The sequence below is a fragment of the Danio rerio genome, chromosome 13 (genome assembly GCF_049306965.1).
Source record: "Danio rerio strain Tuebingen ecotype United States chromosome 13, GRCz12tu, whole genome shotgun sequence".
Lineage (NCBI taxonomy): Eukaryota > Metazoa > Chordata > Actinopteri > Cypriniformes > Danionidae > Danio > Danio rerio.
The window spans coordinates 55,295,001-55,322,500 of NC_133188.1; the positions used below are offsets into that span (position 1 = coordinate 55,295,001).

Sequence of the window (27,500 nt, forward strand, 5' to 3'; positions counted from 1 at the left end):
TGATTAGCACAAAAGTTCAGAACATACAAAAACAGAAAAAAACGTAATATTACCTATGAAATGTTCTGCCTTTGTGCTTTGTTTTCTTTGTTTGCTCGTTACTACACTCATAGACAGCGCTAAAGTCCCGCATCTTCACGTAATAACACTGTCTTGACTAGTGTGGTTGAATGACATTTGTCCTGGGAGCACTGTACCAATGTGGCGGCGCTATTGACGCATGCTCAGGGTCCCTATGCGATATCTAGTGTATATATCTATGATGTGGTTCCCAGGGTGTTGCTAGATTGCTGCAAAGTTGTTGTTTTATGGATTGATTGAATGTGATTGACATGGTGTTGTTGGGGGTTCCCAGGGTGTTGCCAGGTGATTGTAAATGTGTTGCTTTAATATTGGTAACCTTGGTTGCTTTATGATTGGTGTAATGTTCAGTGTACTGTGAGGTGGTTGTCACTATGCAGTTAGGATGTGCTATGTGGTTGCTAAGGTGTTATGTAATTTTTTTCCTGCTATGAGGTGGCTGTCACTATGCTGTTAAGATGTGCTAAGTGGTTGCTAAGGTGTTGCTATGTGGTTGCTAAGGTGTTATGGGATTCCCAGTGTGCTGTGGGGTGGTTGTCACTATGCAGTTAGAATATGCTATGTGGTTGCTAAGGTGTTGCTATGTGGTTGCTAAGGTGCTGTGTAATTTTCATTCTGCTGTGAGGTGGTTGTCACTATACTGTTAAGATGTGCTAAGTGGTTGCTAAGGTGTTGCTATGTGGTTGCTAAGGTATTATGGGATTCCCAGTGTGCTGTGGGGTGGTTGTCACTATGCAGTTAGTGTGTGCTATGTTGTTGCTAAGGTGTTGCTATGTGGTTGCTAAGGAGTTGTATAATTTTCAGTGTGCTGTGAGGTGGTCCCCAGAGTGTTGCTAGGTGGTTGCAAAGTTGTTGTTTTATTGTTGGTAGAATGTGATTGACAAGGAAATGCTAGGAGGTTGCAAAGATGTTGCATTATGGTTGTGGTTAACAGGTGGTTGCAAAGGTGTTGATTTAAGGTTAGTAGAATGTTTTTGCTATGTGGTTCCCGGGGTGTTGCTGGGTGTTTGCAAGATTGTTATTTTATAATCACTAGAACGTTGTTGCCGGGGGGTTGCTCTGTGGCTGCAAAAGTGTGCTAGGTGATTATTTACAGGGCCAGCAAGTTTAGGGTGCACTTATGAATATGTGTGTGTGTGTGTTTTATAGACTCACCTAAAGTCTCCTTTGCTGCTGCTGACCCTCTCAGCAGAGCAGTACAGCGCCGTCGCCTCAACCACCACGATCTCCATCCCAATAGAGCTGTTGCCACGGGAACTGCTCACATGACACTGCCAAATACCGGAAGCGCTAGCGTCGATGTTGGTCAGGATGAGCTCACTGTAGGAGAGACATCAGACACTTCAACACGTCTGCTTCATCATCAGCACATCATAGAGCAATGCACTTGTGTTAGACTGGTTTCTGTGAGACCCAAACACTGTGTGTTGATTTATTTATGAAGTCATGAACAATGAGCAGTTTACAAGCAGCATTAGTTGTGATTTTTACATAGATTTTTTTTTTATAAGCAGTAATAAAACACTGATTTTTATTGTACGGTCAGGTTAGTGCATTAGTGTAGTTGCCGAGGTGTTGCTAGGTAATTTCTAAAGTGAGCTAGCTGGCTACTTTTCTCTAAAATGGTTATAAGAGTGTTGCTAGGTGGTTGCTAAGTGTGCTGTGATTCAGAAAATTGCAAAGATGCCACTATGTGAACGATACTGTTTAGCTTTAGGGTTGTTAGGGTGTTGCTAGGTTGTGCCTAAATGTTGATTAATGATTTATTTGCTGAGTGTTGCTGGGTTTTATTAGATATATGAAAAATTGTTGCTTTGTTGTTTCTATAGTATGCAATACGATTGCTAAAATGGGGCACTGGTTGCCAGGGTGTTGCTATGTGGTTGCCAGGGTGTTGCTATGTGATTGTTAATGTGTTGCTATGTGGTTGCTAAGGTGTTATGTGATTTCCAGTGTGCTGTGAGGTGGTTGTCACTATGTGGTCAAAATGTGATGTGTGGTTGCTAAGGTGTTGCTATGTGGTTGCTAAGATGTTATGGGATTTCCAGTGTGCTGTAAGATGGTTGTCACTATTCGGTTAAATTGTGCTATGTGGTTGCTAAGGTGTTATGGGATTACCAGTGTGCTGTGAGATGGTTGTCACTATGCTGTGTGGTTGCTAAAGCGTTGCTATGTGGTTGCTAAGGGGTTTCTATGTAGCTGCTAAGATGTTGCTATGTGGTTGCTAAGGTGTTATGGGATTTCCAGTGTGCTGTGAGGTGGTTGTCACCATTCAGTTAAATTGGGCTATGTGGTTGCTAAGATATTATGGGATTTCCAGTGTGCTGTGAGGTGGTTGTCACTATGCTGTTTAAATGTGCTATGTGGTTGCTAAGGCGTTGTTATGTGGTTGCTAAGGTGTTACGGGATGTCTAGTGTGGTGTGAGGTGGTTGTCACTATAATGCTAAAATGTGTGATGTGGTTGCTAAGGTGTTGCTGTGTGGTTGCTAAGGTATGGGATTTTCAGTGTTATATGAGGTGGTTGTCACTATGCTTTTAAAATGTTCTATGTGGTTACTAAGGTGTAGCTATGTGGTTGCTAAGATGTTGCTATGTGGTTGCTAAGGTGTTGCTATGTGGTTGCTAAGGTGTTATTGGATTTCCAGTGTGGTGTGAGGTGGTCGTCACAATGCTGTTAAAATGTGCTATGTGGTTGCTAAGGTGTTGATAAGGTGTAGCTATGTGGTTGCTAAGGTGTTGTGGGATTTCCAGTAAGCTGTGAGGTGGTTGTCACTATGCTGTTAAAACGTGTGATGTGGTTGCCGAGGTGTTGCTATGTGGTTGCTAAGTGGTTGCTTAGCTGTTATGGGATTTCCAGTTTGCTGTGAGGTGGTTGTCACTATGCTGTTGAAATGTGCTATGTGGTTGCTAAGATGTTGCTATGTGGTTGCTAAGGTCTATGGAATTTTCAGTTTGCTGTGAGGTGGTTGTCACTATGCTGTTAAAATGTGCTGTGGGGTTGTCGAGGTGTTGCTATGTGGTTGCTGAGGTGTTACTGTGTGGTTGCTAAGGTGTAATGGGATTTTTAATGTGTTGTGAGGTGGTTGTCACTATGCGTTTAAATTGTGCCATGTGGTTGCTAAGGTGTTGCTATGTGGGTAAAAGTGTGCTGTGGTTGTTTACTTGCCCAACATTATGTCCACTTGTGAACTCACTTAGGTTATGAAATGCTGAAATTAAAATGTATTATTAGCTCTGATTAATGTAGTTAAGCGATGTTAACAAATTAAACCTTCCTGTTCAGTGTAACCCCAATATAACAGACATAAGACGCACACAGGTGCACGTTTTCTAATTGTAGGTAAACGTTAGTTAAGTGGCTGTTTAATTACAAAGTAATCCACTGACATTTACGACACCAACACACACTCAACTAAGCTTATTCAGTCTAAATCATATTCAGCTTTGCTTTTTTTGTAAACTGGAGAACTTGTAACACTTTGTTCCTGTGTTTCTTTACAGATTTTCGAGGGAAACGCTGAGGGACGCGAACGATTCATGCATGCTAACATCGGCAGTGGAATAGCAAGTGGCTCAGTGAACACGCTCAATCTTTCACAGTAAAAACGATTAGAGGCTCAGAGAGAGAGAGAGACAGAGACTGCTCAAGCCCGTAATCCCTCACACACACACACACACACACACACACACACACACACACACACACACACACACACACACACACACACACACACACACACACCTCAGGAAATGTTTACTCTCTTTGCCTGACATAATGACTGTCAGTTTTGATTCTGTGCTGGAGTGTGTGGATGTTGCTGTTTGTGTCTTTAAAACCCGTTTCACTGCAGACGGTTCCTTAATGCTCCACCTGTGATTGTCAATAGTGTAGATGACTATAAGACTCACAGCTGTATTTAATTCTGCAGCACATGTCTGCATCAAACAATGACATCATCATCTAAAGAATTACTGTTCACCTGAGTGTTGTTGTGTAATTGTAAAGGTGTTGTTTGGCTGTTGCCACCATGTTGCTAAGAGATTTTTTTACGGTGTTGCTTGCTATGTGGTTACGGTTGGCAGGGTGCAGCTCAGTTGTTGCCAGGGCTTTGCTATGTGGTGTCTAGGGTACTTATCTTTTGTTGTTATGGTGTTGCTTTGATGTTGCTAGGTTGTAGTGATCATGTTACAAAGTTGTCCCTAGGGTGTTGTTAGGTATTCACCTTCTGTTGCTATGGTGTTGCTTTGTTGTTGCTAGGTGGTGGCGAGCATGTTCAGAGTTGTCCCCGGGGTGTTGCTAGGTATTATCCCTCTGTTGCTATGGTGTTGCTTTGTTGTTGCTAGGTGGTAGCAAGCATGTTACAAAGTTGTTCCCAGAGTGTTGCTAGGTAATATCCTTCTGTTGCTATGGTGTTACTTTGTTGTTGCTAGGTTATGGTGATCATGTTACAAAGTTGTCCCTAGGGTGTTGCTAGGATATATTCTTCTGTTGCTATGATGTTGATAGTTGCTAGCAAGCATCTTATAAAGTTGTCTCCAGAGTGTTGCTAGGTATTATACTTCTGTTGCTATGGTGTTGCTTTGTTGTCCCTAGGCTGTAATGAGCATGTTACAAAATTGTCCCAAGGGTGTTACTAGGTATTATCCTTCTCTTGCTATGGTGTTGCTAGGTGGTGATTGAGCATGTTACAAAGTTGTCCCCAGGTGTTGCTAGGAATTATCCCTATGTTGCTATGGTGTTGTTATGTTGTTGCTAGATGGTAGCGAGCATGTTACAAAGTTGTCCCCAGGTATTGATAGGTATTATCTTTTTGTTGCTATGGTGTTGTTTTGTTGTGGCTAGGTTGTAGCAAGGATGTTTAAAGTTGTCCCCTGGGTGTTGCTAGGTAATATCCTTCTGTTACTTTGGTGTTGCTAGGTGCTAACAAGCATGTTCAGAGTTGTCCCCAAGGTGTTGCTAGGTTTTATTCTTCTGTTGCTATGGTGTTGCTTTGTTGTTGCTAGGTGGTAGCGAGCATGTTACAAAGTTGTCCCCAGGGTGTTGCTAGGTATTATCATTCTGTTGCTATGGTGTTGCTAGGTGGTAATGAGTATGTTACAAAGTTGTCCCCAGGGTGTTGCTAGGTATTATCCTTCTGTTGCTATGGTGTTGCTAGGTGGTAATGAGCATGTTACAAAGTTGTCCCCAGGTGTTGCTAGGTATTATCCTTCTGTTGCTATGGTGTTGCTAGGTGGTAATGAGCATGTTACAAAGTTGTCCCCAGGTGTTGCTAGGTATTATCCTTCTGTTGCTATGGTGTTGTTAGGTGGTAATGAGCATGTTACAAAGTTGTCCACAGGGTGTTGCTAGGTATTGTCCTTCTGTTGCTATAGTATCCCTTTATTGTTGCTAGGTGGTTCCAGGCATGTTACAAAGTGTACTGATAGATGGTTTTCAAGGTGTTGCTACAGTAGGTTGTTATGAAGTTGTTGCTTTAGGACGTGCTAGAATTTGGTTGCTAGGGTGTTGCTATGCGGCTGTAAAAGTGTGGTAGGTGGTAGCCTTACAAGTTTAGAGTCCGCTTATGAATGTTTTTTACATAAGGATATAACGATAATGATTTTTGGTATTTTGACACATATATTGTTAAAATGCTTTGAAAATGTAAACAAAAATGAACAATACACTGAGCATATATACAAGGAAAAGCAGCAACAATCAGGAATGCATGATTATATGCTGTCAGGGCTTTGCATTTAAAAAATGTGATTACAATGGAAGTCAATGGGGCAAAAACAGCCACGAACATAACCAACGGGGAGTCAATCTGAACAGTACACAAGGGTTAAACAGAGCTGACAAGCAACATTTTATAATCAGAGATTTACTCCAGAAGATATGAAGTGTTTTCTATGACATATTAATGTCCTGAGTGCAGCAAAGGCCAGTTTAGTGTCTATCTGGGAGATTATGCAGGTAAAAGCAGCATAAATCATCCTGATGTGCTGATGATGTCTGATTATGGCACATTATTCCTCTGCGCTGCGGTCCGGCAGCACTTTAGATGGCTGATTAATGACCTCGGACCCTCAGAGCGGCCCGCAGAAACACAAGAGACTGACCCCTTTGCAGCACATATGGTGTGTGTGTGTGTGTGTGTGTGTGTCTGTGGTTGCGCTGAAGAGTGTGTGTGTGTGTGTGTGTGTGTGTGTGTGTATGACTCCGTGGCAGGGCTGAAGAGTGTGTGTGTGTGTGTGTGTGTGTGTGTGTGTCTCTGTGGCAGGGCAGCTGTGCTTGTGTCGCACTAAACTGACAAACACAAGCCAAGAATAACAGAGTGCCTCCCCAACAGAGACAGGAGAGGAGTCAGACTCATGATACCACACCACAGCTAAACATCTCTCTTGTGTTACAAAGAGAAAACCTGACATCAAAAGAAAGAAAACTAACCACATTATTCAAAAAACATCACAAATTTTAATCAACCGTCTTACTGTTAGCTTTCCAATTTGTTTTGATTCTGTAGGTATTGGCATATTTCATGTGTGTGATAATTTATGCGTGTATGTGTGTGTGTGTGCGCCTAAAATGTAGCAGGGGCACTCAGGCCCTGTTTACACTAGTGCGTTTTAGTTTGCAAACGGCGTTTTAGATCAAAAACGATCCACGTCCACACTAGCGTTTCACCTAGCGTTTCTGAACATATCTCCATCCACACTACGCCACAAAAAACGTACATCACATGACCATTCGCGCACTCTGGGCATGCACGTTTCAGTATAAACAGGAAGCATGCGTCTCGCTCGGCATTTGGTTATTGTAAGTCAACAAACACCGGTTGAACAATGAACGCGATGGCAAAGAAAGCAAGAGAGGTATGTTTGTGGACAGACGACGAGGTCGAGTTGTTACTAAACGTAACAAATGAATAACTAAAACAGACAATAGTGCAAACAACACTCCCATTTCTGTGCACGTGTTGTTGTTTACAGTGAAGGCTGGTCGACTGTCTTCCGGTAGAGTTAAAGCCATGTGTTATAGTCATGTGATAGGGGCTTGACGAATAAGGGAAGGATACGCAATGACACAAAAGCCCCAATCAGGTAGCGAATCTCAGCAGCCCCGCCTCCGTTTTCAGATGTCTCTGTTTTCCCTCATCCACACTGAGACGCAGCAGCAGCGCTTCAGAATGAAAACGGCCTCTCCAGCGTTTCCAAAATGCTCTTTTTTCGGCGCTCGAGAACTCCGGCGTAGTGTGGATGGATGGCGTAACCGTAGCAACTTATGCGTTTTCAAACTATAACACAGTGTAAACGGGGCCTAAGTTAAAAGTGTATAGGTGTCGTTGTTGAGATATTTGACCAAACCCAGTTCTGAAACAAACATCAAACACACTTTTCCATCACTTCTGATGTGTGCGCAAAGTACTCGATCTCAAAATCATCATGAAGCCAAAACATTTGCAACACCCTGGCAATTACAGCACACTACCAACTGCTATAGCAACACACTGGAAACCATCCACAACATAGCCGCAACTGCATGGTGTAAAGTAACTAGTTACAAGTACTCAGACGACTGTAGTTGAGTGGTTTTTCTCAGGAATTGAAGTTAACTAAGTCGTTATATAAATGTGCACTTTTAATTTCCCTTGAGTACATGTTTAGTGCAGTATCGGTACTTTTATTCCCTTACTGTCCTTCAACCTGCAGTCACTACTGTATTTTATTTTTGTCTATGGTGATTAGAAAAATCAGTCCTGTGAATCCCGTCCAATCAAATCAGCCTTAGAAGGTAAATCTTCGCCTCACAGCAAGAAGGTCGCTGGGTTGCTGGTTCGAACCTCGGCTCATTTGGCGTTTCTGTGTGGAGTTTGCATGTTCTCCCTGCGTTCGCGTGGGTTTTCTCCGGGTGCTCCGGTTTCCCCCAAAATCCAAACACATGCGGTACAGGTGAATTGGGTAGGCTAAATTATCCGTAGTGTATGAGTGTGTGTGTGGGTGTGGATGTTTCCCAGAGATGGGTTGCGGCTGGAAGGGCATCCGCTGCGTAAAAACTTGCTGGATAAGTTGGCGGTTCATTCTGCTGTGGCGACCCCGGATTAATAAAGGGACTAAGCCGACAAGAAAATTAATGAATGTTTGGAAGCTTTAAAAGTGTCCAAGAAGACGTCCAAAATCTGTACACGCACTGACCCCTTAGATCAGGGGTGGGCAAATTCGGTCCTGGAGGGCTGGCGTCCTGCACAGCTCCTACTCTAATCAAACACACCTGCTTATAGATTTCTAGTGATCTTGAAGACACTGTTTAGCATGTTTAGGTGTGTTTGATTAGTTTTGGAGCTAAACTGTCCAGGACCAAATAAGCTCAACTCTGGTTTAGATGCAGGTCACTGATGAGAAGATGACGGATGTTTACTGTATGATGACCAAAATGGCCTTAAAAACCCAGCAGGCACAGGACATCAACATGACGTTAGATTGACATTGTACCCTAACGTCAGGAGGATGTTGCACTTTGTTTGGAAATGAACATCGGGTTTACATCAGAACTCAACGTCAGGCCGGCATCAACATCCAACCCATAACCAACCAAATATCAACATCTAATGATGTTACAGCTTGACGTTGTGTGGACGTTACCACTATGACGTCTATCAGATGTTGGATTTTGGTCGCCATACCTGATAAATAAATGTCTTAGATGTCATCAAAAGTGTATTTGATGTCTATATGACAACCCGAGCTCATTGTGGAAACGTAGCCCCGCGGACGTTTCTGCGGGCCGCGAGATACGTCCCGGGAGGTACGTATTCGAGCGTTTTTTGTTTTCAAGAATCCACGAGAGCCTGCTGTGCGTGCTTTTTCACGTATCGGGCGCCTCTCGGGAGCACCCGTGCTGTTCTCGCGCGAAAAGCCGCCGGATCGGCCGACCTGGCCACCCCTCCTCTTCTTCCTCCACCTCCTCCTTCCCTAAACCCAAGCGACAGTTTGCAAAAACCGTCCAGAAAAAAAAAAAAAGCAAAAGCCCTCGTCTTCGATTTCAACCTCGTTTTCGGATCCCGCCGCGTTCTCGCCCTTATTTTTCGGGTTCTGTTTTTCATCTTACCTGATTTCTGGAACTGAAACCCGAACTCGATCCCGGTCGTCGTCCCCGCGGCCGGCTCCTCCTCCTCCGGGGCCTCCGCTCCGCCGACGCAACGCTGTGAGCTAAGCGGACAAACTAGTTGCATCGGGAAAGCCCTCCACTCGGAGGCGAGCCGTCGGCCGGCGAGCGCAAAGAGGAGGAGCGGAGCGGCGCCACACCGCCCCGCAGCGTACGCTCGGAAAAAGCTAAACGCAGCCGTACGTACCTCCGGCCACGTAAATCACGGTTTCCAGAAACGTCCACGGGGCTACGTTTCCAGAATGAGCTTGGGTTGCAATATGATGTTGGTTTAAGATGTTGGCTCGATTTTGGATTTTGGTCACTTTCTAACAACCTAAAATCAACCAATTATCAACGTCATTGTTGGACATCAAGATAACGTTGTCCTTAGAATCTGGCTAGACGTTGAATTTTGGTCACCTGACATCACAACCTAAATCTGACCTAATATTAGCGTCTTATGACGTTGTGTACCTGCTGGGCAATCACTAAATGCACTACAGAATGTTACGTTTACACACACATGCACAAATGACATGTAAATACATCAACTTTTCACAGCATAATACTCACTACTCTTGCATACTTTTGAAAGGGCTTATCCTTTGAGTAACATTTACAGCAGACACTTTTACTCACAGCACATTTTTAGGCAAGTAATGATACTTTTACTTGAGTATGATTGTTCAGTACTCTTTCAATCACTGTGCATACTCCATGGTAATCAAGACAAGTCCACCATTGCAACTGGCAACACCAACAACACATTAGCAGCTGCTCAGTAACACCATGATAACCCCACAACACATTGGAAACTACAGTACAAAACCTGGCAAACACTCACAACACATTAGCTCAGCTAATAACCACCTGTATACTGCATTATCACATATAAAACTACCCATAACACATTAGCAACTGCATAGCAACACCCTGAAAACCACCTTTAACACTTAAGTAAATGCATAGAAACGTCCTGGCAACCAACCACAACAAATTAGCAAATACAAAGTAAGACCATGGTAACCAACAACCCATAATCAACTGCATAGCAACACCCTGGCAACCATCCACGACACCTAAGTAACCACAAAGCAACACCCTTGCATCCTCAAACAACACATAAGCAATCGTCATCCTGGAAACCTCTCACAACACATTAGCGACTGCATGGCAACACCCTGGCAACCTCCCACAACATATTAGCAACCGCATAGCAACACCCTAGCAACCACTTACAACACTTAAGTAACTATGTCTAGCAATACCTTGGAAACCACATACAACACATGAGTAAATGCATAGAAACGTCCTGGCAACCAACCACAACAAATTAGCAAATACAAAGTAACACCATAGCAACTAACAACACATAATCAACTGCATAGCAACACCCTGGCAACCATCCACGACACCTAAGTAACCACAAAGCAACACCCTTGCATCCTCAAACAACACATAAGCAATCGTCATCCTGGAAACCTCTCACAACACATTAGCAACTGCATGGCAACACCCTGGCAACCTTCCACAACACATTAGCAACTGCACAGTAACACCCTAGCAACCACCCACAACATTGTATCATACTGGCAGTGTATTCTGCACGCACTACATTTTCCTACAACATAAAGTCCAAACAAGAGTTGAACAAGCAAGCATAATTGAGGACACACACACACACACACACACACACACACACACACACACACACACACACACACACACACACACACACACACACACACACACAGTGACCTACATTCACACAACAGGGCTGCATTGTCCAGCCATCCCCAATCGTCTCTAAAAGCGCTTCATTAGCCGCATTTACACACACACACACACACACACATGCACAATCTGCAGATAATAACAGGTCTGTGAAGCTTCAGTCGATGAATATTTCAAAATCCAGAGCATCAAAATAGTCCACTATAGAGGCTCGCAGGATCAACCAAAACAAAAACAAGAGGTAAATGAACCTGAAATATTAATGAAAACGTCAATATGGAAACAGTACACACACACACACACACACACACACACACACACACACACACACACACACACACACACACACACACACACACACACACACACACACACACTGAGAAACACTCTTCATCACTCTAGTGTCTGATGAAACTGAGTTCAGTAAGAGCATCAGAGAGCATTCCTGCTACCCTGCTGAAAAATCCAGCTTAAACCAGCCTAGGCTGGTTGGCTGGTTTTAGCTGGTCGACCAGGCTGGTTTTAGAGGGGTTTTGGCCATTTCCAGGCTGGTTTCCAGCCATTTCCAGCCTGGTCTTAGCTAGTCAGGCTGGAAAATGACCAGCTAAATCCAGCTAAAACCAGCTTGACCAGCCTGGTTTAAGCTGGACATAGCTGGTTTTGGCTGGGCTTTCAGCCTGGCTAGGCTGGTCAAGTTGGTTTTAGCTGGTCATCTCCCAGCCTGACCAGCTAAGACTAGCCTGGAAATGGCTAAAACTTCTTTAAAACCAGCCTAGGCTGGTTTAAGCTGTTTTTTTCTGTAGGGTATCCAGCCCATCAGCACTTCTGGGAATCAGAGCCATGACTTTAGGGTTGCGAGTGCAATAAACCGCAGGACATATGGAGACACGTGTGCAGAAAAAGCTGGAGAGCTGCAGAAAGTGTTTTGTTTACATTAGAGACCGATCAAAACATTCGCAATATGAAGACCTCCGATGCAAAAACCTCTGTTATCTGAAAACGTCTTCTAACATGGCCATTTTCTGAGGCTCCTTAATTAATGTTCACATTAAAGGCAATGAAAGTAACATGTTACTGGCCCGTTTCCACTGAGTGGTGTGATACGGTTCGCTATATAAACAGCAGGTTCACTTGAGACGGTCCAGAGGAGCAGACGCTGACAGGAGACTACACTGTAGAGGATATCTACAAATGAGTTTTGTTTTGTGTTTATTAGTGGTGGGGAACTGCATTATGGGATGTTGATCTCTGCTATGTCCACTTCTGAGGTTGAAAATTAAACCCTACAGTTTAACAAAGTGACATTTTAGTAGTTTACAATAACAATATAATGAAAAATACATATGTCAAGAGAAATGTGTGTATAATAGCAGTAAATGTGCTGCAGTGCTGCCAACACACACGATACAGCACCGCACACTGATTACACACGTGCAGAACAGTTTTGTTTTCAACTTGTCACGGTTAAAAGTTGTTGGAGGAAAGATTAACATCCCATAATGCAACTCAAAAGCTGAAATAATCTGATTAATAAAACATGAATCACAAAGGACAGATAACTGCTCATTTACAGATATTTCTACAGCGTATTTAGAAGATGGAGTGTTTCTCATCTCAATCTCTGGGAGAAAGACACAAACTGAGTCATGATGAGAGAATTAAACTCCTGTCACCATGGTTACCGCATCACATCACCGACAGCCAATCAGCACAGACTGCTAAAGTCATCAGAGAGAACAAGAGTCATGATGAGCTGCACATCAGCTCCATTCACTGCCTTGACGCTCATTTAAAAACTGTTCAAATATATAACACAAAAATGATGTATAATTAATACTTGATGCATGTTTTATTTATCAAATACACGCATATGTGTGTGTGCATTTGTATGCACAGTAAGTATAGACTTTTATTTTGGATGTGATTAAACATGCATGCGGTGCTCAGCATAAAGGAGAACAGCTCATTTTGAAAATTAATATGTTACTTCATTTCTCAGTGAATATAATGAATATAATGTATTTAACAGATTTACAGTTTTTTACGATGGCTATGACAGGTTTTTCAATACATTTAACAAGTTTGCTAAACTCTTAACGCAGCTAGCACAACATCCGTCTTTGTTGACTTCTTTTACACAACCAAAACCAAAACTAAACCAAAATTACAAATGCTTTCACACAGTCTGTCAGAACAGATAACACCATGTTCTAAACAGAACCTATATAGGCTAAAGTCAAAGTGAATTGAAACACACATAAATTCAGGGCTTAACATTAACTTTTTTGACCACCAGCCACTGTGGCTAGCAGTTTTCCAACAAAACTAGCCACTCGCCATTTTCACTAGCCACAATTTTATTGTTGGGAAAATAGATTTTATACACATAAATATGACTTTGACATGCTGAATGACTTGATTTAGAGTTTGCGTTATCTCTACATGCCTCTTTTTTTGTGTCGTGTATGAGCTTGCTCAATAATCATGAGCAGATGGGTCAGGCTTTCATATATTACAATTAGTTTTCAGAATGTTCAGAGCCCAAAATGAAGGATTTACCCAATTTATCTCCGACCACACCATACATAAACAGTTCATTATTTCTCAGCCACAAATTGTAAATGTGTGAAAACATGCAAAATATAGCTGAATACTAAACTTTTTATTTAACAAAACATATGCACAGTCATGTGTCCTGGCTATCACCAGTTAACTACACATAAATGGGGAGTTATTCTCCTATTAAAGCAATGTTATTGTAAAAAAATATATATAAGTAAACCATATTAATGCAAAAGAAAGCAGGTAAAAACATACTGTGTGATAATGAAAGGATGATCACACACGCATGGTTAATGAGACCCATAAATGATCTGTTCAAAGAATGGTTAAACCCAAAGCAACTGGTGCTGCTTACAATAAGTCAACTCTGGAACTCTTGAAAGCAGCAGGACTGTGGGTGCATGTTCCTCCTTTTTGTTCAGTCTATTTGAAAGAGAACCGATCGCATCAGTTGTGTTTCTAGACACAGTTGCTTCACAAAAGGAAACGGGAGCGCGCACGCGTTATAAACAGTCGCGCGCATCACCTGAGCTGTTAGCGCGAGTGATTATCCTCTCATTCGGTATTCACCTGCTTTGCTCTGGGCGAAGTTGTGAACGCAATTATGTTTGTCAGTCGTGTTGCTTCTCGATCGCCTGTGCATGTATATTGGACCATCCTTATTGTCGAACCCTGCTTTAAGAATTATTATCTGGGAAAATTATTTTCAACCAGCCAAAGTGGCTAGTGGCAGTGTCTGTCTTACCTGCCATCGCCGAAATCTACCCGCATTTGGCAGGTTGGCGTGTTAATGTAAAGCCCTGCATACATACATCAGAATTATTAGCCCACCTGAATTAGTAGCCCCCTGTCTATTTTTTCCCCGTTTTCTGTTTAACGGAGAGCAGATTTTTTCAACACATTTCTAAACTAAATAGTGTTAATAACTCATCTCTAATAACTGATTTATTTTATCTTTGTCCTGATAACAGTAAATAATTTTAGACTAGATATTTTAAAACTATGGATACTGGTAGCCTGTGCTGGCATTTCTCTTGCGGTGTTGCTATCAGTGTGTGAACAGTGGGAGAAGAGGGTTGCACTGACAATCCAACACAATGGGCAGCACACTGAACACATTTTATAAGAGGTCCGAAACTTATAAATAACTCATGAAAGAATAAACTTACGTTAAAATCAAGCACACCATTGATTTTCTTGTGAAATTCCCAATAAGTTTGATGTGTCACATGACCCTCTTCCTACTGAAAAAAACAAAAGTTGGATCCAAGATGGCCGACTTCAAAATGACCACCATGGTCACCACCCATCTTGAAAAGCTTGCTTCCTGACATACACTAATGTGCTACAAACAGGACATTAACATCACCAACCATTCCCATTATATTAAGGCGTATCCATGTAAATGGCACACCCTGTATATTAAAGAGCGTCTGATTACAGAAGCATAAAACTGAATTAATGTAATATACAAAACACAACTCTAATGTAAATATGCAATAACAGACGGATATGTTAATGCAATCTAAATGCATTTAAACATGCATGTAGATGAATTGTCAAGCATGCAAATGCAATTTCAATTTAATCATGGATGTGAATGCATTTAAGCAAAACGATCTTGCCATCCGTATTGCAATAACAAATCAACACAATTCCTGCTGATATATTCTGGCTTGGATTATTTTAAGGGAGTGCAAATGCTTATTAAATCTTGCACCACTGACTTTGGCTTGTGTAAAAACTCACATTAAATTGCTATTTCACAGACTGCATATAAAATCTACCCACATTTACGTGTGCATAAGTCATTATCATTAGCTTAAGGAGTAGCTGAAATATTATTAGATCGTTTTATTAGATATTAAAGCATTAAAGGAGCTGTGTGCTAGTGTTTGACTCGTCGGTCTGCTTCAGCTCACTTTATAATCAGACTTCAGAATGTCTCGCTCAGATTAAGACTGAAATCCGAGAGGGAATTGAGATTCGTATGCCGCTCAATCACGCATGCACACTAATAACCACACATGGCTGAGTACACTAATGAGGGGACGTGCGAGTTTGCACAAAATTACAATAGTACTCACTATTGTATATTTATAGATATAATGTGCAATACAATTATTGAGGGTTTTTCTTTAATATTAGATTTCTGGAGATATAATTGGAGATATAATTTTTTCAATTTTTAAATTTTGATTAATTATAATAATGCTTATTTCAATAATAATAATAATAATAATAATAATAATAATAATAATAATAATAATTATAATAATTGTGTTAGTTGTTGATAGTAATAACTAGATAACATTTATTTATGTTCTTTCATGTTCTGACATTTGAAGATTAATTTTGCATCAGTAATTTAAAATGTAATAAGAATAAAATAAAATTAATTAATTAGTTAATAAAAGAATAGTAGTAGTAGTAGTAGTAGAACAACAACAACAACAACAACAACAATAATAAAAATAATAACGTACATTTATTCATGCATTTTCTTGTCGGCTTAGTCCCTTTATTTAATCCGGGGTCGCCACAGCGGAATGAACCGGCAACTTATCCAGCACATTTTTTTTTATATGCAGCGTAAAAAATAATAATAATAATACAATTATATTATTAATAATAATTATACTACTTATAATAATAACAACAACAATAATTGTGTTGTTATGGATACTAATAACTAAAGAAGCATTTAATATATTGACATCTGAAAATGAATTTTGCAGCAGTAATTTAAAATGTATATTAATAATTTAATAATAATAACAATAATAATAATAAAATAACAATAATGATAATAATAATAATAATAATAATGATACTAATAATAATAGTAATAATTATAATAATAATAATATTAATAATAATAATGATAATAACAACAATAATAATAATAATAATAATAATATTTATTATTATTATTATTATTATTGTGTTTATTATTACTATGATGATGATAATAATAATAAAATAATTGTTGATGTTAATAATATTTAAATAAAAAATGTATGGTTTAAAGTTAATTTTGCTGAGGTAATTTACTCCTAATAATAATAAAATAAATAATAAATTAACAAAATAATGATATATTCTAGTTGTCGTTACAATTAACAGTTACGTAAGAGTTTTATAATGCAACATTTGTTAATAAGAAAAGCTATAAGAATTACTAAAGTAATATTATTATCATTATTATTTTTTATCATCATCATTATTATTATGTAATGTGATGTGTATATATATTGCACATTATATAGTGTTTGGCCGTACTCCCACAGCGCTTCACAATCATGAGGGGGGGTCTCTCCACACCACCACCAGTGTGCAGCTCCACTTGGATGATGCTCCGGAAGCCAGAGGACAACAGCACCAGTGCTTCACCACACACCAGCTACAGGTGGAGTGGAGAGACAGTGATAGAGACAATACAGTGGATGGGGATGATTGGGAGGCCATGATGGGTAAGTGCTGATGGAGGGAGTTTGGCCAAGACACCAGGGTTACACCCATACTCTTTCCCAGAAGTGCCATGAGATTATTAATGAGCAGAGAGTCAGGACCTCGCTTTAACTTCTCATCTGAAAGACAACACTCACTGACAGTATAGCATCCCCTTCACTATACTGGGGCATTAGGACTCACAGATCAAAGGTTGAGTGCCCCCTGCTGGCCTCACTTCCAACAGGAACCTAGTGTTCCCATTTGGTCTCCCATTTAGACACTGACCAGGCTCAGTGCTGCTTAGCTTCAGTGAGTTCCCGCTCTTGGGCTGCAGGGTGATATGGCTGTGGCGTAATTATTATCATTATTATTATCTAATCACAAACAAACTATGCAGCATAAACACAGCCAAACTGACATTTTTTAATCGCATTTTTACTATTTTCTTTTTCTTCTTCTCTGTTTTATTACAGAAATGCAGCTCTACAGTAGACAATAAGGTGATGCATTACCTATAGTCCAGACACTGAGAATGGGTGTCCATCGTCATCTGTATAATTGTGGTTTTGATCCCCAAATCTGAACACATGCGGCTAGGGGACACAGAGAGAGTTACAGTGGTCCGGCCACTGCTTAAGACTCTGCATGTGGCACATTATCGCCATCATTAGCATGCAGCATATGTTTCTTTAAGCTCTGGAAAACTGCAGAACTCTTGGAGGCTTGTTGAGGCACATCTGCTGGAGCTGGAAAACAGCCAGCGATCCTGACGGTTTGATAACCTTGGATAAAAATATCACGTTACTGTGATTACTGCTCTAAAATATGCTCTTTTCAAAGGTCTGGGTTTAAAACAACAACTTTTCCCCGCTGAACACCATATATTATATTAAAACAAAAAACATTTCAAATATTTAAAACAGTAAACATGTCAGGCTAAATAATAAAAATAATCATGACTTTATTAGTTTCAGGAACACAGACTTGATGGTCCTTGGCTGCATTGAAGAAACTGTTGCCCTACATAAATAAGTACAATAGTCTTTGACAACCTATAACATACATAGTAACTGCAAATAACACCCTAACAACCATCTGAAAACTTTATAAAAAGTGTTTAAAGCACCCTGAACACCATCAAAAACTACTCAGCAACTGCATTAAACACAGCAACAAGCATCTAAAAGTATATAGCAACCCCTTAGAACACCCTAACAACCATCAAAAACTACACAGCGACTGCATTAAACACAGCAACAACCATCTAAACGTATAAAGTAACCCCCTAGAACACCCTAACAACCATCAAAAATTACACAGTAACTGCATTAAACACCTTAACAACCATCTAAAATTGACAAAATAGTACACCCTAACAACCTTGTACAACTATACATGACAACCTAACAACAATCTAAAATTATATAGCAACCACATGCAACCACATAGAACACCCTAACAACCATTAAAAACTACACAGCAACTGCATTAAACACCCTAACAACCATCAAAAAACTACAAAACAACTGCACAGAACACCCTAACAACAATCTGAAAACTACAACACAACCCCATGCAACACCCTAACAACCATTCAAAATTATATAGCAACCACATAGAACACCCTAACAACCATTTAAAACTACAAAGCAACTGCAATAAACACCCTAACAACCAACTAAACTATATAGCAACCCCATAGAACAATCTAACAACCAACTAAACTATATAGCAACCACATAGAACACCCTAACAACCATCTAAAACTATATAGCAACTGCATTAAACACCCCAACAACCATCTGATATGACAAAATAGCTGCATAGTACACCTTAACAACCTTATACAACTATACAGAATGACCTAACAACCATCTAAAACTATATAGCAACCACAGAGAACACCCTAACAAACATCAAAACCTACACAGCAACTGCAATTAACACCCTGACAACCATCAAAAAACTAGAATACAACTGCATTAAACACTCAAACAACCATCTAGCAATCCTATAGAACACCCTAACAACCATCAAAAACTAGACAGCAACTGTATTAAACACCCTAACAACCATCTAAAACTATATAGCAACCCCACAGAACACCCTAACAACCATCAAAAACTACACAGCAACAGTATTAAACACCCTAACAACCATCTAAAACTATATAGCAACCCCACAGAACACCCTAACAACCATCAAAAACTACACAGCAACTGTATTAAACACCCTAACAACCATCTAAAACTATATAGCAACCCCACAGAACACCCTAACAACCACTTAAAACTACACAGCAACTGCATTAAACACTCTAACAACCATCTAAACCTATATAGCAACCCTATAGAACACCATAACAACCATAAAAAACTACACAGCAACTGCATAAAACACCCTAACAACCATCTAAAACTATATAGAAACCCCGGAGAACAGCCTAACGACCATCAAAAAGTATATAGCAACCCCATAGAATACCCTAACAACCATCTAAAACTATACAGCAACTGCATTTAACACCCTAACAACCATCTAAAAGTATATAGCAACCCCATAGAATACCCTAACAACCATCTAAAACTATACAGCAACTGCATTTAACACCCTAACAACCATCTAAAACTATATAGCAACCCCATAGAAAACCCTAACAACCATCAAAAAAAAACTACATAACAACTGCACGACTACAACAGAACTATATGCAACACCCTAACAACCATCTAAAAGTATAAAGCAACCCCATAGAACTCCCTAACAACCATCAAAAACCTACATAGAATCTGCATAGAATATGAAGTGTAAATATGCATGATAGATTTTGCACATTGTTACAGTCCATTTTAGCTCCAATGCATGAATCTGGGAAGTGTCTGCATTATCATAATTTATTCATTAAAGAGAAACAGCTCTAATCTCCAAAAGGACAGAGATAAATCAGTGATCCAGCTAAAGGGCCTTTATCTCTTCTGCTTTGATATTTAATAACCGCAAGTGTGTGTTATCAATTGACAGGGCCGGTGATAAATGTAGGACTGATGGATGGACAGAGTGAGCTAGTTCAGATCCAGCACAACTGATCATCTCAAAAGACAAAAGCAGATGATTAATCCCCATCCCAGGTTATCAAGGTATGAACCACTCACTTCACTTCAGGACATAATACAATCCAGAACAGTGTTAACGGCCCTGGAAGCTCTGTCACGAGATTCATTCAAGAACTGAGAACTGAAAAAGTCTGAAAGTCTTTATGAGTGATTCATTCATTCATTCATTCATTCATTCATTCATTCATTCATTCATTCATTCAAAACCAAAAAAACTGAACGAGTGTATTTATGAGGGATTCATTAATTTGTTCATTCAATTATTAATTCGTTCATTCATTCGTTCATTTATTCATTCATTCATTCATTCAATCATTCATTCATTCAAAACCAAACAAAACTGAACAGGCGAGTGTATTTATGAGGGATTCATTAATTTTTTCATTCATTCATTAATTCGTTCATTCGTTCATTAATTTGTTCATTCATTCATTCATTCATTCATTCATTCATTCATTCATTCATTCATTCAGTTTGTTTATTCATTCATTCATTCATTCATTCAACCATTCATTCATTCAATTTGTTCAAAACCAAAAAACTGAACAAGTGAGTGTATTTATGAGGGATTCATTCATTTATCAAGTAATCAATTAATCAATTAATTAATTCTTCCATTCATCTAATTTGTAAAAAAAACAAAAACTGAACATGTAAGTGTATTTATGAGGGATTCATTCATTTGTTCATTCATTCATTCGTTCGTTCGTTCATTCATTCATTCATTCTTTCATTCATTCATTTTGTTCAAAACAAAAAAACTGAATAAGTGAGTGTCTTTATGAGTGATTCATTCATTCATTTATTCATTCATCCATCCATTCATTTAACTTGTTCATAACCAAACAACTGAACAAGTGAGTGTATTTATGAGTGATTCATTAATTCATTACATTTTTTCAAAACCAAAAAAATTAAACAATGTGTATTTATGAGTAATTAATTAATTACTGATTCATTCATAATTTCATTAATTCATCCAATTTGTTCAAAAGCAGAGACTGAAAAAGAGAATGTCTTTATGAGTGAGTCATTCGTTTATTCATTTGCTCACTCGCTTCGTTTGTTCATTCATTCATCTGAATTCTTCAAATGAAAAGAGAAATGAACAAGCAAGGGCCTTTACGAGACTGATTCATTTACTGAGTCAAGAAATACAAACAACTGATTGTCTTTATGAGTTAAGGAGTGAGTAATTAATTAAATAAATAACTAATTAATTAACAGATTAATCAATGAATGAATGAATGAATTATTATATATTATAATTTAATAAATATAGTTATAACTCAAATTATTTGTTCACAATCAGAGAACGTTCGAGGTTACTAAAGTAACCCTTCGTTCCCCGAGGAGGGGAACGGAAGCACTATAAGTGGATTTGATTGTAAAAATCCACGTATGGGAGATTCGGTTCAGAAGCTACTCGTCTGAAAGAGTATTGAACGGGCCAATTAAGAATGAATTGGCAGCGCAAGCCTGCGCAGGTGAGAGGCATAAGCAATCAACTGAGTATATAAGCTCACCTGGCGCCAGCAGACGCTATCCTTTTTAAGCTGAAGAGACTTTTAACAGCTAAGGGACAGTCATTATGGCGACGGAGTATAGTGCTTCCGTTCCCCTCCTCGGGGAACGAAGGGTTACTTTAGTAACCTCGAACGTTCCCCTTCGGGGGGAACTTCAGCACTATAAGTGGATTTGATTGTTAAAATCCACGTATGGGAGCCCATTGAAAGCGCCATAATGACTGCACCTTACCAACACCCACCATGAGAGAGCGGTCAGGCAAGCGTGACGCACCCAGATCACGAGAGGCGTGGTCCTCCAACGTGCCCATGGCCCTAACTTATCCTACTTCAAAAGAAGTTTTACGGAATAGGTATCTTTTTTGGGAGTCGCTAGCGTCTAGATAATTCTAGGAATACACGACAGTAAGTTGGGAAGCGTGCCATCCCAGTAGGGAGGACGCTGCGGAGACCATCCGCACCCAATAGGGGGAAACAAATGGAATTACATATGGACTAACCCTGAAAAGGGGGAGTGCGCATAAGAAGGTGGTTAGCAGATAGGGAAAGCACGGGTCCGCCCAGGGGGGGAACTTAACCGTGGCGGAAAAGCATATGGGGATCACCAGCGGGGATCGGCCATAGCAGGCACCTATACCCAAAACGAGGGCTGACCAGCGGGCAGACCTACTACGTAATGGGCCAGCAAGTGACTCCTCCGCTGAGTCAGTGCTGGGGGCCTTGAAGGAATCTGCAGGGCTCACCGAATGGGGAACTTTACTGACAGACAGGAGGGTGCACATCTCTCCGTGTTAGGGAAAAAAGGCACCGCAAGCGTGTACAACACCTACCGAGTTGTTTCCTCAATCACCAAAGGTACCTAACACCCTTGAGGAAACCGGCTCCACTCGCAGATTATAAAATCTTGCAAATGTGTTGGGTGTCGCCCAGCCCGCAGCTCTACAAATGTCTGCTAAAGAGGCGCGACGCGCACACGCCCAAGAGGATGCAACGCTCCGAGTGGAGTGCGCATTCCTGGGGGGCGCGGCTGGCCTCTGCTCAAATAAGCACATGAAATGGCCTCCACAATCCAGTGGGATAAACGTTGTTTAGACACGGCACTTCCCTGCTGCCGTCCGCCATAACAGACAAAGAGCTGCTCAGAAGATCTAAAGTTCTGAGTACGGTCCACATAATGCGCAGAGCGCGAACTGGACAAAGTAAGGACAGGGCTGGGTCTGCCTCCTCCGGGGGCAGCGCTTGCAGGGTTACTACCTGATCTCTAAAAGGAGTGGTAGGAACTTTGGGCACATAACCCGGGCGGGGTCTCAGAATAACGTGAGAAAATCCCGGCCCGAATTCCAGGCACGAGTCACTGACCGAAAATGCCTCCAGGTCCCCGACCCTCTTAATGGAGGCCAACGCGACCAGCAGAGCTGTCTTCAGGGACAGAAATCTTAAAGATACTGTATCGAGTGGCTCGAAGGGATCAATCGCAGGCTCGTGAGAACGAGGGCGAGATCCCAAGAGGGCGTGAGAGGGGGGCGAGTTGGATTAATTCGCCTAGCGCCTCTGAGGAACCGGATGATGAGGTTATGCTTTCCCACGGTGCCGCCAGCCACCGCGTCATGGTGAGCGGAGATGGCAGCAACGTAAACCTTGAGAGTGGAGGGCGACAGCCTGCTGTCCAGCTTCTCTTGAAGGAAAGAGAGCACAACACTGATCTGGCAAGATCGGGGGTCTTCTCTGCGAGAGACACACCACTCAGTGAATAGACTCCACTTCAGGGCGTAGGCGCGCCTCGTGGAGGGGGCTCTAGCCTGAGTGATGGTATCAACCACCGCGGGCGGCAGGTTACCTAAGTCTTCCTCGCGTCTATGGACCACACGTGGAGGTTCCAGAGATCGGGACGAGGGTGCCAGACGGTGCCTTGTCCCTGAGAAAGTAGGTCCTCTCTCAAAGGGATCTGCCAAGGGAGGGCCGTCGCGAGGAGGGAGAGCTCTGATATCCAGGTTCGGTTGGGCCAGAGGGGCGCAACTAACAAAACCTGCTCCTCGTCCTCCCTGACCTTGCACATTAACTGCGCGATCAGGCTCACTGGGGGAAACGCATACTTGCGTATGCCCCGAGGCCAGCTGTGGGCCAGTGCATCCGTGCCGAGAGAGCCCTCGGTCAGGGAATAAAACAACTGGCCATGAGCGTTCTCGGGGGAAGCAACAGATCGATCTGGGCCTCCCCGAATCGCGCCCATATCAGCTGGACAGACTCGGGGTGGAGTCTCCATTCTCCAGAGTGAATCTGCTGCCGTGAGAGCACATCGGCTGCACGGTTGAGCATACCTGGGATGTGAATGGCGCGCAGCGACTTCAGCCGCGGGTGACTCCAGAGGAGCAGACGGCGGGCGAGCTGAGACATGCGGCGAGAGCGCATACCCCCCATGCGGTTGATATACGCCGCCGCCGCCGTACTGTCCGTCCTGACCAGCACGTGTTGCTGCCCCAGCACCGGAGAAAAACGGCGGAGAGCAAGGAACACTGCCAACAGCTCTAGGCGATTGATGTGCCAATGCAGCTGGGCACCTACCCACAGGCCCGCAGCTGCATGCCCGCTACACACGGCTCCCCAGCCTGTGCTGGAAGCATCTGTCGAAACAACAACATGACTGGACGCCTGTCCCAGAGGCACACCGGCCTGCAGGAACGAGGGGTCGTTCCAGGGCTGAGGGTGCGGCGACACAGCGCAGTAACAGAGACTCGGTGTGTGCCCGCATGCCATGCGCGTCTCGGAACTCGATCTTGAAGCCAGTGCTGAAGTGGTCTCATATGGAGCAATCCGAGCGGCGTGACGGCCGCAGCGGAAGCCATATGCCCCAGGAGTCTCTGAAAATATTTCAGTGGGACCACTAACTTGCTGTCGAGCTCCCTCAGACAGTTCAGCAGCAGGCGAGCGCGCTCTCCGGAGAGGCGCGCTACCATGGTGACCGAGTCCAGCTCCATCCCGAGAAAAGAGATCCTCTGCACCGGGGCGAGTTTGCTCTTTTCCCAGTTGACCTGCAACCCCAATAGGCGGAGATGCCGGAGCACCTCGTCTCTGTGCGCAGTCAATTGCTCCCGAGAGTGGGCTAAAATCAGCCAGTCGTCGAGATAATTGAGTACGCGGATGCCCGCAAGCCGCAGAGGCGCTAGGGCACCCTCCGCGAGTTTGGTGAAGACCCGCGGAGACAGAGAGAGCCCGAAGGGGAGGACCTTGTACTGCCATGCTCGACCTTCGAACGCAAACCGCAGAAACTGACGGTGGCGTGGAAGAATGGAGACATGAAATACGCGTCCTTCAGGTCTATGGCTGCAAACCAATCCTGAGGACGAACGCATCGGAGGATGCGCCTCTGCGTAAGCATTCTGAACGACAGCTTGTGAAGGCAGTGATTCAAAACGCGCAGATCTAGGATTGGCCGTGACCCACCGCTCTTTTTGGGTACGATGAAGTACGGGCTGTAAAACCCGCTCTCCATCTCGGCTGGAGGTACCGGCTCGATTGCACCTTTCGCCAGGAGGGCAGCAATCTCCTCTCGCAAGACAAGGGCGGACAGGGGATAGACCCTGGTGAAATACACGCCCGTAAACCTGGGAGGCCGTTTGGAGAACTGTAGTTCGTAGCCGAGTCTGATCGTGCGTATGAGCCACCGCGAGGGGCTGGCCCGCGCTAACCAGGCAGGCAGAGCCCTCGCTAATGACGTCATCGCAGCAATCGTTGACGTACCCGCGGAGGGGCAGCGAGGAGCGGGTGTGCTGATCCGGGGAGCGCGAGGGTCCCACAGAAGAGCTGGAGGAGAGCGATTCGCTCTGGCTCCGCACCCTGACTCCGGAGGGGGGGCTTGGGGGCTGGGAGAAGGGAGACCGTCCCCCCAGCGCCCGTGAGCCGCTGGCGGAGCATGCAGACCCTGCGAGCTGAGAGGCGGCGCGTCCCAGGCTGGCAGGGCCTGCAGTGCCCGTGAGCCACTGGCGGAGTGCACCGAACCTACGAGCTAGAGAGCTGAGCTCAAACTGGCAGATTTCGGGCTGTCACCTCTGGAGAAGTGGAAAAGTGCCCTTTCATTTCATGGCAGTAAAAAGTGCCGTTGGAAATGGCACCCCGCCCTCCAGCGGGGAAAGAGCAAGTTCCCTCCTCTCCAGATGACCTGTCCCAGGGACGCTTCGCGGTCCGTTGCCAGACTTAGCGGCGTTCCGGGCAGGGGGAGTGGCCTGCTTCCGAGGTGCTCGACGCGCTCGCTTCGCCAGAGGCGAGTGCGGGGGCGGTGCAGCTCTCGTAGGCGGGCGCCTTCGGCAAGGAGCAGGTATGGATGGCACGGCGGGCGGAGCGGGCTTACGGGGCCGCCGATTAGACATCACCCATCGGACTGCTCTCTCACTGCCTCGAATTCCTGGGTGAATTCGCAGACTGTGTCGCCGACTAGCTTGGGATATGGGCGAGTCAAGAAAGCGGACTTTGTCAACTTCGCGCATATCACCAAGTTTTGTTAGAGGTGGGGCTTCTGGACCACTAGTGTGGACATCGTCCTCCCCAGAGCACACGCAGCGGACTTAGTAGTCCGAAGAGCTTAGTCGGCTGCGGTGCGAAGCTCATAAGCCTGGGTTGGACCCACCCTCGTGCAGCTCAGCCAGCGCCTGCGCTTGGTAGCGCTGGACGGTGGCTATCGCATGCAAGGCGGATGCAGCCTGGTCCGTAGCTTTGTAAGCTCTAGCTCCGAGGGAGCCGAAAACTCACAGGCTTTGGATGGGAGACAAAGCAGACCCCGCCAAGAAGAGGCGCTGTGCGGATTAACCACCATAGCACACTCAACCTGAGGAATCGCCACATACCCCCTGGCTGCTACACCACCAAGAGTGGTGAGGGTGGAGGGACACGCAGCACGAGCAGAAAAAGGTGCTCTTTAAGACCGCGCGAGCCTACTGTGCGTCGCCGGGAAGAAGGGAACGCCCCTCTAGTCGGTCCGGCCGCGGAGCTGGGGGATAAACCATCTCCAACCCACGGCCGAAGCAGCCCGGGAAAGCACGGCTAACACGTCCGTTTCAGTATCCGTTTTGACAGCGCTCACCTGCCCGAAGGGGGCGAGCGGGTCCGGATCATCGTCGGACAATGAAAGCCCGCCCTCCGATGCCGCGGAGGACATCTGATCTCCGGTGACAGCGAGCGTGAGAGCTACCATCTGATTAGACGGATCACTCCCAGCGCCCGAAGCTTGGATGGAGCGCTTGGAGGAGCGAGAGGTCCGCGAGCCCTTAGGCGGCGGATTATCTCTCGCTGGAACCCTCAGATCTGCCCGAGCGCCCGCTGCAGAACAGGAGGCGACTGGGGCGGCTTGCTCTCTCACGAGAGTTTGCCGCGATCTCAACTGCGCGACGGTCATGGCATCGTAGTGACGACATGAACCGCCCCCGAGCACCACATTAACATGCTGGACCCCCAAACATGTAATGCAGTGATCGTGCCCATCATCCGGAGCCAGGAAACCCCCGCAACCAGAAACGCACAGTCGGAGCGCCGTCCTGAAAAGGACGTGCTGCACGACTGTGTTGCTCTTTTAGGATGCTTTGCAACAATTCGCACCGCTCTGGAGGACCGGACCCAAAGGGACGCCAGGCAAGGGAGAAACCCAGCTCGACCATCTGCCGCTGCGTGGACTCGCTCTGGACCGGGAGACACTCGTTCGCTCGAAGTGGCTGTAGACAGCAGGAGGAACCCTCATGAAGCTCGATCAGAAAAGTCTCTGAAGCGAAAAGGATAGCGTCTGCTGGCGCCAGGTGAGCTTATATACTCAGTTGATTGCTTATGCCGCTCACCTGCGCAGGCTTGCGCTGCCAATTCATTCTTAATTGGCCCGTTCAATACTCTTTCAGACGAGTAGCTTCTGAACCGAATCTCCC

The 27,500-nt window shown here is 43.7% G+C and overlaps 1 protein-coding gene across 2 annotated transcripts in view; it reads right to left on the minus strand.

Moving 5' to 3' along the window:
- Positions 1-27,500, minus strand: part of adgra1b (adhesion G protein-coupled receptor A1b) — a 168,783-nt gene that overhangs the window by 111,486 nt on the left and 29,797 nt on the right. For both annotated transcript variants that reach the window (XM_073920362.1, XM_073920363.1), the window contains exon 8: positions 1,237-1,401. In XM_073920362.1, coding sequence (XP_073776463.1) covers positions 1,237-1,401 — 165 coding nt within the window. The remainder of the gene's footprint in view (positions 1-1,236; positions 1,402-27,500) is intronic.